We start from the raw sequence: 16,902 nt of genomic DNA, 5'->3' as shown, positions 1-16,902 counted from the left end.
ATAGTCCTACTTCTAGTAAGTAGCAGAGTTGGGATAATTTCCCTGGTGTACTTAAGAATAATAATAAAAAAAAAGAATAAAGCACAGCCTTAATCTATATTATGATAATTCCATCAAATTACAAAATTACCTCAAGACAATGTGGCGCCTGGGGTCTTAAATGCTAACAAGCAGCCATCTAAGATGCATCAATTGGTCTCAACTCACCTGGATCAAAGGAGAATGAAGAACACCAAGGTCACACAATAACTATGAGCCCGAGACAGAAAGGGCCACATGAACCAGAGACTTACATCATCCTGAGACCAGAAGAACTAGATGGTGCCCGGCCACAACCGATGACTGCCCCGACAGGGAGCACAACAGCAGGAGATCAGTGGGATGCGGACCCCAAATTCTCATAAAAAGACTAGACTTAACGGTCTGACTGAGACTAGAGGAATCCCGGCAGTCATGGTCCCCAAACCTTCTGTTGGCCCAGGACAGGAACCATTCCCGAAGACAACTCATCAGACATGGAAGGGACTGGACAATGGGTAGGAGAGAGATGCTGATGAAGAGTGAGCTACTTGTATCAGGTGGACACTTGAGACTGTGTTGGCATCTCCTGTCTGGAGGGGAGATAGGAGGGTAGAGAGGGTTAGAAACTGGCAAAATTGTCACGAAAGGAGAGAATGGAAGGGCTGACTCATTAGGGGGAGAGTAAGTGGGAGTATGGAGTAAGGTGTATATAAGCTTATATGTGACAGACTGACTTGATTTGTAAACGTTCACTTAAAGCTCAATAAAAATTATTTTAAAAAATTACAAAATTACCTCAAGAGCCCCATAAAGAAAGGATTAATTTCCCCCTTTTAGAAACTGAAGTTCAGAAGGATTAAGTATCTAATCTTTGGGTCACTCTCTAGTAATGGGCAGAACCCAGACCAGAACACAAGGATGTATATGACCTTTTCTCTTTCCAATCCATCATACTGCCTTGTGTTCCTTAACTATAAAAGCTCTTATGGACTTTGTTTCTGATTATAAAAGTTATTCATGTTCATTTCAGATATCATCAAAAATACAAACAAGTATAGAAAGATAAAAGTAGTCTTCAGTCTCTCTATCATTTACATATATGCACATACATGTATCGATGCATATACATTTCATGTAACTGGAATCACACTGGGTAGACATGTGGTGTTGTGTACCAATGTTTGACCTTCACATTATACCACATAGCATGGGGATAAGTTCTCCCTTTCCATTTTAGGGTACAGTGTACCAATGACCCAGTACCAATTCTTATTGGCTATGAATTCCCAAGTTATTGGAAATGCTACATTTATCACACACTCAACGTTTCTATGCACTTGGTTCTGCTTCTGATTTTTCTATTTCTTCCCATTAATATATGTCAGTTCTTGCACCGGTACTAAACTGTTTTAACACTGCATCATCATAGATCATTGTCATCTAAGGTGATACACTACATCTTCCCCACCCCCAAGGTCTTTATCCTTCTTCTGATTGGTTTGAGGAGGGGGCTAACAACAAAGGAACACCAAGATAACATCTTTTGAGCACTTAATGCCAGGCATTTTTTACTAAATGCCTTATATGCATTTTATTATTTAATTTTCAGTACAACCTAATGAGATTGTTGCCTTACCCATTTAAAAGATGAAAAAATTGGGGCTCAGAAAAGGTAAGTTGTCAAAGGTCATGTAACCAGGAAAGAGTAGCACCCTAGGCCCAAACCCCTAACCACAGTTATATTGACTATGACTCTGTTACAGTAGAGCCAACACAGGGGAAGTGACTCACCCAAGGTCCTGTGGTCAGTGATGGGTCTGGTATCTGAGGCCTAGGTCTCTTGACTCCAATCTTCTGTCCAGCAGACCCGTTATTATCCTTAGTTCCCCTGTAGGGTCTCCTCTTTCCAGGGCTCAAGGGAAAACTTTGGATGTTCAATAAGACAGTGAAGTAACAGAGACAGGAAATCCCACGGAATATAAGGAAATAGTGCCACAATTGTCTTCCCTTTCCCCGACTTCCTCAGATAACTCATCCCACAATATAGAAATGGCACCCAAATTCATACATTATGTAAATGTTTATATATTTCATTTCTTGTTGCTACATTTCCAAAAAGCTCTCTCTGACAGTTATACTCTTTGTTTTATGTCAAAGTTTCTTTTTTTTTTTTTTTATAACCAATTTATTATTCCATTCACATTAAAAGTCACAACTGAAAATTTTTTATTTTATATACAAAGAGCTAGAACATTGTCTCTCTTGTTGTGCAGGTGACTTGGATACGCCATTCAAGGAAGATTGCTTAGTCCAACTTGATAAAGCCTATATCCTTCGCATACTGACGGAAACACTGGCGGCACATATTGAGGCCGTACTTCCGGATCAGACCGTGCCGGTTTGAGCACACGCGGCAAGAGCGGGAACCCTGGCCGAATTTTCGCGGGTGACTCCAGTAGAGCTGCTGGTGACCCATCTTGCTTGGAAGAAAGCACCAAGGCAAAAAAGCTCAAAGTTTCTTTTATGGTAGAGAGGAGTCAGAGCAAGCAAGACAAATATTTGTTGAAGTCATACTACGTGTCAAACACTTCTTTAGGTTTTCTCATTTTCCTCAAACAGCAACTCTATGGGAAAGGTATCAATTTTTTCCCATTGTATAGTCAACTGGGCTCAGGCTCACAGAGAGTAAATCAATTTTTTAGGGTCACATAGCTGATAAGAGGCAGGAATGGGGTTTCAGGTCTTGCCTTCCCCTCAGTATATACACAGCAGCCTCCCTTTTAGAACATGGGCTTCCAGGGCTTGAGAAATGGACCTTTGTGGCCCCATGAGTACTCACTCAAATCTCCCCTCTTGGTGAACAAGATGATAGTGGAGATGAACTTCTGCCCTTTATGCCAAGGGACCTGGGGGTGGGACCACATCAATTGTCCCATCCCTAAAGCGGTGAGTGGGCCTCAGGCAGAGATACAGGCTTTTCAACACTGAGAGGGGGACCTGGGAGATGGAAATGAACATTCATCAAATTCATTCTATGTCATGGTAACTTTATATCTCATCTTTTTGAATCCTAACAGCCAGCTTTAAAGATAGAGATTACTATCCTATTCCTAGAGTTCAAGCCAATAGATCCAAGTTACCAGTAATCTAAATTACAGGCCACAAACTCTTAGACTAGAACTGTTCTAAAACCCAAGCTTCCCCCATGGCCTCCTGTGGCCTCCTGGGCTTTGAATGCTCTCTCTGTCTAATCTCTCAGTAGGCTGGCAATTGCTCTACCCCAGTGTATTCTTCAAACAGTTATAATTAACCATATTATTTTTTAGTCATAAAAATCAATGAGATTTTAAAACACTTAGCAAAAAAAGAAGAAGAAATATAAAATGGGAAGAAGAAATGTTCACATAAATTCAGACATTAAGTTAATATCCTTGATAGATGGCTTGGAATGGCCCCAATTTATCCCTGTTGTTTACTGACAGCACAGCTTTCACTCTCAAAAGGGGCCAGTACAGACACTAGATTACCTGGTCTTCTTAGATATAAAGAACTATTTTGTCCAGTAGAAAGATGGGTAAATGGTAGCTTACAATTTTCACAAAAAGCAATATAAATGCCCAGCAAACATGAAAAGATACCTAAACATGATAATCAAAGAAATACAAATAAAAATTCTAAGATTTCATCTTGTAGTTGTTGTGTGCCTTGGAGTTTATTTCAATTCATAGAATCCTCATATGACAGAGTAGACTGTCCCCATAATCTTTTTTTAATTGTGTTTTAAATGAAGATTTAGAGAGCAAATTAATTTCTCACTAAACTATTAATACACATACTGTCTTGTGACATTCGTTGTTAACCTCATGATGTGTCAACACTCTCCCCTTCTCAATCTTGGGTTCCCCATTATGATCTTTCCTGTCCCTTCTTCCCTTCTAGTCCTTGCCCCTGGGTAGGTGTGCCCCTTTAGTCTCGTTTTGTTTTATGGGCCTGTCCAATCTTTGGCTGAAGGGTAAACCTCAGGAGTGACTTCAGTACTGAGTTAAAAGGGTGTCCAGGGGCCATACTCTCGGGGTTTCTCCAGTCTCTGTCAGCCAGTAAGTTTGTTTTTTCTTTCTTTGTTCCCTTTTTTTTTTAGATAGAATTTTGTTCTACATTTTTCTCCAGCTCTGTCCGGGACCCTCTATTGTGAACCCTGTTAGAGCAGTCGGTGATGGACCCATTCTGGTGGAGGCTGTGGTAGTTGTGGTCCATTAGTCCTTCGGACTAATCTTTCCCTTGTGTCTTTGGTTTTCTTCATTCTCCCTTGCTCCAGATGGGGTGGGACCAGTGGAGTACCTTAGATACCCACTTACAAGCTTTTAAGACCCCAGACACTACTCACCAAAGTAGGATGTAGAACATTTTCTTTATAAACTATGTTATGCCAATTGAGATAGGTGTCCCCCGAGACCATGGTCCCCAGCCCTCAGCCCAGTAATTGAGTCCCTCAGGGAGTGTGGATGTGTCTATGGAGTTTCCATGACCTTGCCTTGTTAAGGTTGTGCTGGCTTTCCCAGTATAGTGTACTGTCTTACCCTTCACCAAACTTACCACTTATCTATCGTCTATTTAGTGTTTTTCTCTCCCCACTCCTCCCCTCCCTTGTAACCATCAAAGGATAGTTTCTTCCTGTGTGTAAACCTTTTCATGAGTTTTTATAATAGTGGTCTCATACAATATTTGTCCTTTTGTGATTGACTTATTTAACTCTGCATAATGCCCTCCAGATTCATCCATGTTGTGAGATCTTTCACAGATTCATCATTGTTCTTATCGTTGTGTAATACTCCATTGTGTGTATGTGCCATAATTTTTTCATCCATTCATCTGTTGATGGGCACCTTGGTTGTTTCCACCTTTTTGCTATTGTAAACAGTGCTGCAGTGAACATGGGTGTGCATATGTCTATTCACGTGAACGCTCGTATTCCTACAGGATATATTTCTAGGAGTGGGATTACTGGATCATATGGTATTTCTAGCTTTTTAAGGTTTATGGGAGCAGATCACCAGGTCTTTCTCCTGTAAGCCACTGGGTGGATTCAAACTGCCCACCTTTTGATTGCCAGACGAGCACTTAGCCGTTGTATCACCAGGGCTCCTTTCAAGATTTCATAATAAGATTTAAAAAAAGAAGGCACAGATTAGAGCGAATAGCTGTTGTCCCATTTTTTGGTGAAGAATAGATACATATATATGCATACGTATATTGTACGGACATATGTGTTTTGTGTATATATTTGCATTATAGTACTTATATATGCTGGTACAATATATGGGGATAAAACATTTGTAGAATATAAAAAAAAACCCAGTGCATACCACTCTATTAACAATGGTTATCTAGGGAAGGTGAATACAGAGCAATTTCATTTTTCTACTTTTACATTTCTATATGGTTTGATGTCCTTAAAGAACAAATATACATATATATATATATCAATTTCATAATTCAGAAGAGTAACTGAGATAAAATTTTCAAAGTCTAGGAAAAAATTTGTTACACTCTGGTTTACACAACTGATGTTCTAGAAATATTCACTTGGCAAGGTGTTCACAATTAAGGATATAAAGCAGATTACACACACTGTATGTACAATAAATGACCCATTTATTGTTGATAATACACCTATAAATACATGTACGAAGCAAATATATCTAAACAGATACGAGCCAAAATGCAAAATATCCACACACATGCACACACACACAAACTGATACACGCTCCCTCAGAAATACTCACACTAGCGGCTTTCTTTTCATCTGAGACAGGGGTGGAACTTCCTGCCAGGAGCTCTGGGAACCAGGCAGCATGGGATTCTGCAGGAAGGGCTGCCGATGCCATTCAAGCCTGCAGCAAGCACTGTTTGGTGGGTCAGACCAGAGGCCCCGCCCCCTCGCCCTTGTTGCCTACCTGCCTCCCCCGAGATATTCACAGATGTAGTTCTGGCTCTGACCAGCAGGCGGAGATTATCTCTATATTTTGCCCTCGCTGAAATAGAAAAGCACAGGTTTCTGCAAAGAAACACAAGAGTTGTGATTTAATTAATAACAGATTATGAAACAGTATGTGCACTATGATCTCAAATATGTTTGAAGAATTTGTATGTATAGGAAAAGATGGAAAGGGTATATTCTTTTTTATTTGTTGATGATGACTCTAAAATCTGCATCCCGTTGTTCATTCATTCATTCAAGAAATATTTATTCAGAGGAGCAGGTACTTTCACCTGAGCTGCGTTACGCTTTTCTACAAAATTTCTTCAGAGGTGGAGTAGTGGCTCAGTGAGTTACTGGACTACATGTTTGGCTTCTCCTTTTGCCTTGCCCCATCTCGTCTGGCTGGGTTTTCTGATCCACGTTTTTGGCTAAACCTTGTTGTTACCTTTCTTAGAAGGTCTGTCATTTGATATAGTTGACCAGGACCTGCAGGACCTTACTGAAGAATCCAGCCCAATGTAGCTGAATTAGACACATATGTATTGAGATCTAATTATAATCCAGCCATCGTTAATGCTTATAAAAGAAAGGGTTTCCATTTAGCCCTTTCTTCCAGGACAGAACGGTAGCTTTCTGGGATAATTTTGGTCTTGTCTCAACCCTGGAAGTGTCTCCCATTCAATTTAGAATCCCTGTTGTCCTTTATGCCCAATATCCTCTCTGAAAAGGAAACCATTTTTCTGCTTCAAGTCAGAGTTCCCCTCCCAAGTAACAGGTAACTCTGGGGTAGGGGGAGGGAGATAAAAATAAAGAATGTTATACATGCACTTCTTTCGTTCCATGTGCTTTCCTGTCGTCTTATTTTTCCTTTGATCCCTTGAAAGTCAAGACTCTGCGTAGGCACAAAGCCAGGAATTTGGCTGCTGAAGAGGCCACTTAAGTCATGAGACTTTGCTGGGTCCCAGTGCCAACCTAACTCTGTGATAACTTTGGGTAAATTCCTTCATGTCTCTTTCTGACCACACCTATCAGCTTGAATTTCACTTTTCCTGCCTCTCAACCATTCAGCATTGTGCAGGAGAAAAATGAGAAGTATATTATAATCATGTCCATGATTGTATGGAATCAATGTATGGTGTCATCAAGGGGCAGCTTGGGCTAATTACTGCTAACGACACAGACCTAGGACTCAGTAGCCCTGGGTACCAGTTCCAGCTTTATGAAAAGGAAGTGGAAGCATATTAAATCCCCTAAATGAAAGACACTGGTTATTATTTTACTACAAAACGGAAGCAGGTAATCATCATATTCAATTCAAGTTCACCCAAGTCTCCATCAGACTGAAGTTTGTCCATTGCTTTAAGAGACACTGCGTAGCTGTGCTCCCCATCTTATCTATGGAGTTCTCCTCTTTTCAACTGGAGGTCCCTTTTCTATACTCAAGTTACAATGGAATAATTAGGTGTACTTCTGTCCTTCTTTACCAATACCATAATCTAAAATGCAGACCATGATGGCTCTTCAAAATAGACCTCCATTCCCATGAAGCCACACATCTATGCAGTGAGGTTGTCATTGATCAAGACATCGGCAACTGGCTTCACAGCCAGTTTATGACTCGCACAAGAACACAAGGTCCTAACTTTATAGTCACAGACAACACTCAGGTTTTGCTTGATTTATCCCTTAATTTTTTGTCAAGAATAATTCCAACTCAAAGCCAAATAATATTTTCTATTTCTTCAACACTTCCAAATAGATTTTTTCTTCTTTTTTTTTCCAAATAGGTATACCCTGTAATACTCTAGCTTCATATATGACATACTGTTAAATGAAATCGATGGCTTACATTTTTGTTTTTTCATGTATTTTTTATTTTTAGAAGTTCCTTTCAAAGACAGTCTCACCCCAAAAGTATTAAAGAGTGTCTTTGTACATTGCTGTCTACTTAAGAAAAAAGAGAGGAGGCAGAGAAACATAAGACTGAGTAGTAGGCATAGTGAAATAAGACATCGCAGGGTGCAAAATATTTAGACTTCTGGCTAATGAGATCCAACTCACTTATTTTTACAGGTGACAAAATGGAGCACAGAGTGGTTCAATGATTTGCTCAAGATCATATAACTTTAAGTCTAATCATTCATTGAACTTGCCTTTACCTAGAGATGGTCAAGACAGCGGTGAATGGACTCCAGTGCATTTTCGTGTATCTGGTGTGTTGCCCTCTAAATCAAAAAATCTAAATGGAGATTTATAAATACTTATCAAGAGGCAGAAATCTCACAGAGGAATGCCACTGGCTGTGAGGTAAGAGAGATAGAAGCTAAATTTTACCTTCTAATAATACAATAATGCTATATTGTTTACTTTTAGTTATAATAACCAGATATCAATTTCATAATCAGGAAAGATAATTGTGTTCATAACTTCAACACATGGAAAGTATCTAATTTTAAACTGAATCAAACAAAGCTGATATGGTCGGAATATATGTACTGACACAAAAAAAAAATACCCTTAAATGGGGAATAATCAGATTACAAACTATACAGTAAGATCCTATTATATGAACATAAACCAAAGTGGTGCAAATGGTTTGCACTGAACTGCTAACCTAAAGGTTGAGAATTCGAACCCACCCGGCAGTACCACAGAAGAAAAGGCCTGGTAATCTGCTTCTGTTAAAATTACAGCCAAGTAAGACCTATGGAGCAGTTCTACTCTGTAACACATGGGGTCGCCTGAGTTGAAATCAACCAGGACGTCCTCATGGTTCGAACTCCTGCTGAGAATTTTGCATTTCTAACAAGTTCCCAGGCAATTAGGGAGCTGCTGGTTAGGGACTAATTCTGAGAACTCAGTAGGAGGTCCATAAATGTTGCTGCATTTGTGAATCTTCATTCTTTTTCTCACCCAAGTTATTCTCGGGATGACTTCCAAAGTCTTCTCTTCCATTCCCTTTTACACAGCCTGAAATTGGGGGCCTGGAAATCTCCTATCTTCTCTTTCCTCTTCTGTTATCATTTCTTAGTCTCTGATGAGAAATTCTCTCCCTTAAGTAATGAGTCACAGGAGGGGAGAGATAATTTCCTGAAAGTGGTGGCTTAGAAGACTACCTTTTGCTGAAACTTTATTCCTGAAAGCTGGTTGTTGTTGTTAGGTGCCGTCTAGTCAGTTCCGACTCATAGCGACCCCACGGATAACAGAACGAAACACTTCAGCGACGTTTTAGAGCAGCGGTTCTCAAAATTTTTTATAATAAGAATCATCTGGGGATCTTGCTAAAATGTAGATTTTGAGTCAATATATCTGGGGTAGAAACGCAAATTCTCAGCAGGGGTTCGAACCATTTCGAAGCTCTGAAGTCAACTGAATGGCAACTAACAACAAAAACGTGTGTAAAGTATGTTGAAATTTATAACCCCAGATATGTACACACACACACACACACGCACGCACGCACTCACACTTTTTCTGAGCTAGAACTGGAGCTGTCTGGCCCCACTCTTTCACATTTGAGGCATTTGTTGAGGTTCCTAGCAATATTCTTGTTCTAGGCCACTTCCAGAAAGCCCTGACTGGTGAGATGTAACAGGGACATCTTCCACATTCCCAATCTTCTTGCTGTCTGATATTCAAACTGCAGCCTTCATTAGTGTCAATGAGTATTTTTCTAAATTTATCAAAAGGAAAAAAATAAACTATTTTGCAACAATCAAAATCAACAATATTTTTTAAATCAGATTAAAAATTAGATATATAGTACAATCTCAATCCTTTTCAAAAGATAAGTGTGGATGGAAACGCCCTGAGGAGGTAAATATTCAGTTTCATTTCATGTTTTCTCCAAAAATGTCTTTCTTTCGTTCATTCACTCACTCACTCACTCACTCACTCATTCATCCTTCCATTCATTATAGTGTTTGAGTGCCTCCTGTGTGCCAGCCACTGCCAGCCTGAACCCATCTCTGCACCTTGACCTCCTCTTTCCTGAGCTGGTCAATGCTCCACTAAACATGCCCAGGGTTTATATTCACCTGTATACAAAAGACCAGGCTCAGACATCATAGGCCACCAGCATAAAGCAGAGTACCGAAACCCTGGAAGACCGCCCTCAAGCGGGAAGTTGAGGGGTATAGAGAAGAGACACCATGACGCTTTAGGCATTTCAGGTATTTATTTATTTATTTTTACATACTAATGACTTGTTCCCTTCTCCTGGATGGAGCTCACTGTCAAAATGGAATAGAAAGAGTTAAGCATGAGGCAACTCCTGGGGGGTCTCATTCTTGGTTCTTTCATGAACTAGCGTACAATATTACAATTGTCCTGTTAAGTTTTGAACAGTTTTCCCCACATGGCCAACAGCTGGGTATTGCATTTCTACACAGGATTCTCCCAGGGATGAACCAGGTCATGGAGTATTGCCTGCCTGGCTAGGGTCTTAGATTAGCTGTGCCCTCTCCTCTTCTCCTGGCGAATGCCTCCTTTATTCCTCAGGTCTCAGCTTAAAAATCAGTTCCTGTGGGAAGTCTCCCCAGACAAACCTAAGACCGGTTGGGCGATTTTGTGCAATCTACTCTGCTCCCATAGAAACCCTGATGGCATAGTGGTTAAGTGCTACAGCTGCTAACCGAGAGGCTGGCAGTTCAAATCCGCCAGGCACTCTTTGGAAACTCTATAGGGCAGTTCTACTCAGACCTATAGGGTCGCTATGAGTCAGAATCCACTTGAAGGCAGTGGGTTTGTTTTGGCTTTTGGTACTCTGCTCCCATAGCACCCTGACTTCCCCATCATTGAATCTACAATACTTCATCATTATTACAGGTTTTACTGTCTTCCCCTTTAGACTGCAAGTTCCAGGAGGGTAGAGGCCATGCTGTGGGTTTTTTTTTTTTTTTTTTTTTACCATTGTAGTGTGTTACACCTCTGTGGCTCCCTGTCTGTATTTTTCTTTCAGTTCTGAAGGGAAGTAGATCCTTGGTGATGATTTTTGTTATACCAATGAATGGCCTCACACTCTACAATTTTATTATAATTTAATTTGATTCAGGTCATACCAAAAGAGTTTCCACATAATATTAAAATGACAGGGGCTTGTATGCTTCTATTAATAGTAAGAACTTTACAATTTTTGCCTGATAGGCATCTGTTCTTCTTTAATTCTCTTGTTTTATTTCATCAGTAATGCCTATGCATGAAAAAAAGAAAAAAAATACAGAAGATCAAAAGAACATAAATCTTTGATAATCCTGTCACACAATGAATGCATTTTCCCTATAATAAACATTGGTAAGATGAATGCCATTTCGTCATTTTCTATTGTTAAAGGAAGTATTTCACATTTTCATTTAGAATAGATCTAGCTCATTTATGAGTTTGCCTGTTTTGTGCCCCGTTAAACTCTCTCTCTTGGATACTTTTTAGACTTTTGAGAATAGACCTTGATTACCAGTACACTGTGTGTGCACATGAGTGCTTGTGTGTCAGTGTGCTTCTGTGTTCCTAGAACACTTAGCTGTGTTTGCATATGCACTTTCTTTTTTGCAATGTGTCATCTGATTTCTTTTTTTTTAACTGTGCTTTAAGTGAAAGTTAACAAATCAAGTCAGTCTCTCATACAAAAATTTATATACCTTGTTATGCACTCCTAGTTGCTCTCCCCCTAATGTGACAGCATACTTCTCTCCACCCTGTATTCCCCCGTGTCCATTCAGCCAGCTTCTGTCCCCCTCGGCCTTCACATCTCCCCTCCAGACAGGAGCTGCCCACATAGTCTCATGGTGTCTACTGGAGCCAAGAAGCTCACTCCTTACCTGTATCATTTTCTATCTTATACTCCAGTCCAATCCCTGTCTGAAGAGTTGGCTTTGGGGAATGGTTCCAATCTTGGGCTAACAAAAAGTCTGGGGTCCATGACCTCTGGGGTCCTTCTAGTCTCAGTCAGACCATTAAGTCTGGTCTTTTTACGATAATTTATGGTCTGCATCCCACTGCTCTCCTCCCTCAGGGGTTTTCTGTTGTGTTCCCTGTCAGGGCAGTAATGGGTTGGGTTGTAGACAGGCACCATCTAGTTCTTCTGGTCTCAGGCTGATGTAGTCTCTGATTTATGTGGCCCTTTCTGTCTCTTGGGCTCATAATTACCTCCTGTCTTTGATGTTCTTCATTCTCCTTTGCTCCAGGTGGGTGGAGACCAATTGATGCATCTTACTTAGATGGCTCCTTGCTACCCTTTAAGACCCCAGACACCATTCACCAAAGTGGGATGCAGAATGTTAATAGATTTTATTATGCCCAAGTGACCTAGATGTCCTCTGAAACCATGGTCCCCAGACCCCTGCCCCTGCTACTCTGAACTTCAAAGCATTCAGTTTATTCAGGAAACTTCTTTGCTTTTGGTTTCGTCCCATTGTGCTGACCTCTCCTGTATTGTGTATTGTCTTTCCCTTCACCTAAAATAGTTCTTGCCTTCTATCTAATTAGTAAATACCCCTCCCATATGCACTTTCATTGATAGATATATTTCGTTTTCTCTTTATCCTTCAATAAATTTACATTTGTGGTAATGACCCAAACTACGTTTTTAGACTGATGAATTTTATTGCTGTCATACTCTTGTGCACATCCTTAACTATTTCCTTAGGGTGCATTTCAAGACTTGGAACTGCTGCCTCAAATGGTATACACACACTTAATTTAATTCCCCACCTGCAGCCCAGAATGGTTGTACCAATTTAAAGTCCATAAACTAGAATTAGGTGCCAAAAAAAAAAAAAAAAGCCTCAGGGAAGTGAGGAGTGTAGCTGTACCGATGTCCTGTTAGAAAGTGTAGGACTCAGATTCTGCTGAGGAGGAGCTTTAAGGCCACGACAACAGCAAATACACCCCAGAGTGGTCAGCAGTAAATGGAAATATTAAACACAAACACATGGTGAAGCAGAGTGGGGGGTAATTAATGACAAGAGCAAAGAACTTGGAGCCAGTAACCCTGGATTACAGTTACAATTTGATGAAGAGTGTATAAAACTGCTTTTAAATCTTCGTATTATTATTATGAGACAAATCGTACCCGCAGCCAGCACCACATTTAGCCAGAGGTGCTCGCATCTCTCATTGAACAAATGTGCGGAGTGGATCTTATCCCAAGAGACATTGACTGCTCTCCTAGCCCATCTCCTCAGAAGGAGACTGGTCTGTCCACTGACCACAAGGGTCTTTTGAAAGAAGCCACGTCCACCTCTGTCCTAGATGATCCCTGCTTTCCTCATCGCCAGAACACTCATGAGTAAGGATTCTTGATAAAGAGAAAGATGCTTGTTGGGTTTTGCGAGATGCTTTAGCTGCCTGTTCTGTATGCTTAGCACCTCTCTGGAAACCTGAAAGTTGCTACTCTCATGATTTGCAATCCAAGAGAAAGAAGGGTTCAAATAATGACCTGGACAGACATTGCTGGTTTTGGTGCTGGTCAACGGAAACCTCTGAATATAAAAGGCTTATACAAGGGTTGGAGTGACTGATGCAGAAAGCAATTAAGCAATTCCTGACACTCTGCCTTAAAAAAAAAAAAAACTGCCTTAGACCTTGGAAAACAGAAAAAAAAAAAAAAAACTAAACTCATTGCCATCGAGTCAATTCCGACTCATAGACCCTGGAAAGAGAGAGCAATTTATTTTCCTACTTAAATGTAGGCTCTTCTTTCTCATTTCAAGCAAATATAATTTGACACAGCAGAGTCCCTCTGAAAACAGTATGACTCAGCCAGATGCTGCAGAAAGGAGCCTGAAAAAGCAGGTTGGCTTTATTGAATTACATTAGGGTTTGCAAGGAGCAGGCACAGGCATTACATAATGCTGCTTAGCTCGTGAGGGCGAGGCTTCCACGTTTTACTGCAGACCCTCCTGGAGTGCTTGAATTTTTTTACAACTACTGTGTTTTACCCTGGAGCCCTGGTGGTGTACTGGTTAATAGCTTGGCTGCTAACCAAAAGGTCAGCAGTTCGAATCCACCAGCTGCTCCTTGGTAAACCCTACTCTGTACTATAGGGTCATAATGAATCAGAATCAACTCCACAGCAAAGAGTTTGGCTAATGTTTTACATACATCAACATTTTTAAACTACTATATGTTACTTTTTTGCAATTTTGAAATAAAAATAAAAGTTAAACGATCAAGATATAAAATAAGGAGAAAAGGGACTACCATGATGAGCTGGGTTTTGTACCAGTCCTCCCTCACCTTTTCCAAACTCAAATTTCAGTGTTCAGCCAAATGTCATTTTCTACTCTCCCATTTTCTATGTCTTTCCGTAGATGAACCCTGTATTAAAGTATCTGCATTTATCACATTTCAAATAAGTGAATTCTGGGCTGATTGGTTTATTACATAAAGATCTTAGAGCAGAGATTCCGTTCAAAGACAGTCAAACCCCTAAAGTCTTAGACTACTGTTCAAAGTCCTTGTCCATTAACTTCATATCAAAAAGGTAGAAGCACAAAAACAGAAAGATATCTGGAAGGTCCACTGAAATCATACATCAGATAATATAAAAAGGATAAAGTTCTTTTACTTTTTATGATTAAGGAAACAGGAACTGGAAGAGATTTGGTGACTTGCTGATGACCGAGCTAACTTGTGGAAGAGAAAGGACTAGTTATCAGAAATGGAGAAAAGCACTTACAATGATTCTGAACAAGACGTGTATTACGAACTGTCTCTGTGATAGATGGAGCCCTGGTGGTGCGGTGGTCAAAGAGCTTGACTGCTAACGCAGTCCAAATCCACCAATTGCTCCTTGGAAACCCTATGGGGCAGTTCTGCTCTGTCCTATAGGGTCACTACGAGTCGGAATCCATTCGATGGCAACAAGTTTGTTTGTTTTGGTTTCTGGGATAGATATCCAAGTTGCCTTCAACTTCCCAGGACTACTAATATAACCTTGTATATACTCCCTTACTTAGCTATGCAAAAAATGACTGAAATATATAACCAGGAGCAGGATTGATCAATCACAGAGAATTTGCACCCTTGATTTGACTAAGTACTTCCACATTACTCTCGAGAATGAATGCACCGTCTGTGCCTATATCAGCAGTGTATGGCAGTCCCCATATCCTCAAACAACGCTTGGCATTATCCAGCTTTCTATCTTTCGCCTGTCTATGAGGTAAGTGGGAGCCCTGGTGGTGCAGTGGTTAAGTGTTTGGCTGCTAACCAAAAGGTCAGCAGTTTGAATCCACCAGCCGCTCCTTGGAAACCCTATGGGGGCAGTTCTACTCTATCCTACAGAATTGCTATGAGCCTCAATCGACTTGACAGCAACGGGTTTATAAGGTAAGTGATGTTTCATTGCTGTTTAATTGACAACTGCTAATGAACCTGAGGCTAAATAGTTAAAATACATACTGTGTAATTTGGTTAAATATGAGTTTTTTTTTTTTTTTTTTTTTTTACCATTTACCATTAAGCTGTATGTTAGTTTTTGCACCAATATTGTGGTGTTTCAAGTTTTTTTTTTTAATTTTCTATTTTATGGTATGAGATCAAAACAAAAAGCCAAACCCACTGCTGTTCAATCGATTCTGACTCACAGTGACCCCATACAGTTTCCAAGGCTGTAAATCTTTACAGAAGCAGATTGCCACATCTTTCTCCCACAGAGCTCTGGTGGTTTTGAACCACCGACCTCTTGGTTAGCAGCTGAACACTTTAACCACCGTGCCATCAGGGCTCCTTTATGCTATGAGACAAAGATAAAAATGTATGTTTTTAATGAAAAATTTACCGACTGACCCAACACCACTTCCTGAATAATTCATGTTACCCACTAATTAGAAATGACAAGTTAATCACATTTTAAAACCTTCTTGGGAATAGATTTTATTCTTCTCCATTATTTTAATATTCTTGCTTCATAAAATATTTTAATATCTGAAAATGTAACCAAAAACCAAACCCTGTTGCTGTCAAGTTGATTCTGACTCATAGTGACCCTATACAACAGAGTAGAACTGCCCCACAGAGTTTCCAAGGAGCGCATGGTGGATTTGAACTGCTGACCTTTTGGTTAGCAGCCATAACACTTAACCTCTATGCCACTAGGGTCTCTGAAAAAGTAACATCCCCCCATTATTTGTCATCTGCAAAGTCAAGAATAACAACAACAATAAATATAGTTAACATTTATTGAGCATTTTCTATGTATCTGACACTTTACTTACTTGCATTATCACACTTAATCCTTTAGTCTATATACTATTTTTATCCTCACTTAAAGATACTTAGATAATATTTTTATTTTCATTTGAAAGATGAGAAACATGAAGTACAGAAAACTCAACTAGTTTGATGTAGAACCTAGTCTCAATCCCAGGTTCTTTAGAGCTCCAGAGCCTGTTGTCCAACTACACAAACCAAGACCAAACCATTGCCGTAGAGTCCATTCCAACTCATAGCGACCCTATAGGGCACAGTAGAACTGCCCCATAGGGTTTCCAAAGCTGTAATCTTTATAGAAGCAGACTGCCACATCTTTCTCCTACAGAGCGGCTGATGGCTTTGAACTGCCAACCTTTCGCTTAGCAGCCAAGCACTTAGCCACTGTGCCACCAGGGCTCCTTTATCCAACTACAGCATAATGTATATTCACATGTGTGAGCAGACGTGGACACTATATCAAGTCAGTTCAAATCATACAGTCCTTGAGCTCTGAAAACCTACCATCTAAATTGAAAGCAATGTGGTAAGGGCAGGGCAAGAGCATAGGGTTTAGAAAAGGCAAACATGGGTTAAAACTCCTATTCTGCAGCTTATTTATGGTGTGTAAACTAGGAAAGTTTACCTAGTGTCTCTAAGCCTTAATTTCCTGCTCTGTACAAGGGGACTGTAGGTTTGAAACGAAAAT

The 16,902-nt window shown here is 40.1% G+C and overlaps 1 protein-coding gene across 1 annotated transcript; it reads right to left on the bottom strand.

Annotated features, from left to right (window-relative positions):
• Positions 1 to 2,178: 2,178 nt before the first annotated feature.
• On the bottom strand, positions 2,179 to 2,522 carry LOC111748588 (small ribosomal subunit protein uS14). The gene has a single exon (XM_023541149.2). The coding sequence runs from the start codon at positions 2,495 to 2,497 to the stop codon at positions 2,327 to 2,329; it is 171 nt and encodes a 56-aa protein (XP_023396917.1). The 5' UTR covers positions 2,498 to 2,522; the 3' UTR covers positions 2,179 to 2,326.
• Positions 2,523 to 16,902: the final 14,380 nt, after the last annotated feature.

The sequence above is a fragment of the Loxodonta africana genome, chromosome X (genome assembly GCF_030014295.1).
Source record: "Loxodonta africana isolate mLoxAfr1 chromosome X, mLoxAfr1.hap2, whole genome shotgun sequence".
Lineage (NCBI taxonomy): Eukaryota > Metazoa > Chordata > Mammalia > Proboscidea > Elephantidae > Loxodonta > Loxodonta africana.
This window is presented reverse-complemented; position numbering and strand designations above follow the sequence as displayed.

What these genes read in the sequence shown, in the direction of transcription:
- LOC111748588 (XM_023541149.2), bottom strand. Translation starts at nt 2,497, where the DNA reads ATGGGTCACCAGCAGCTCTACTGGAGTCACCCGCGAAAATTCGGCCAG.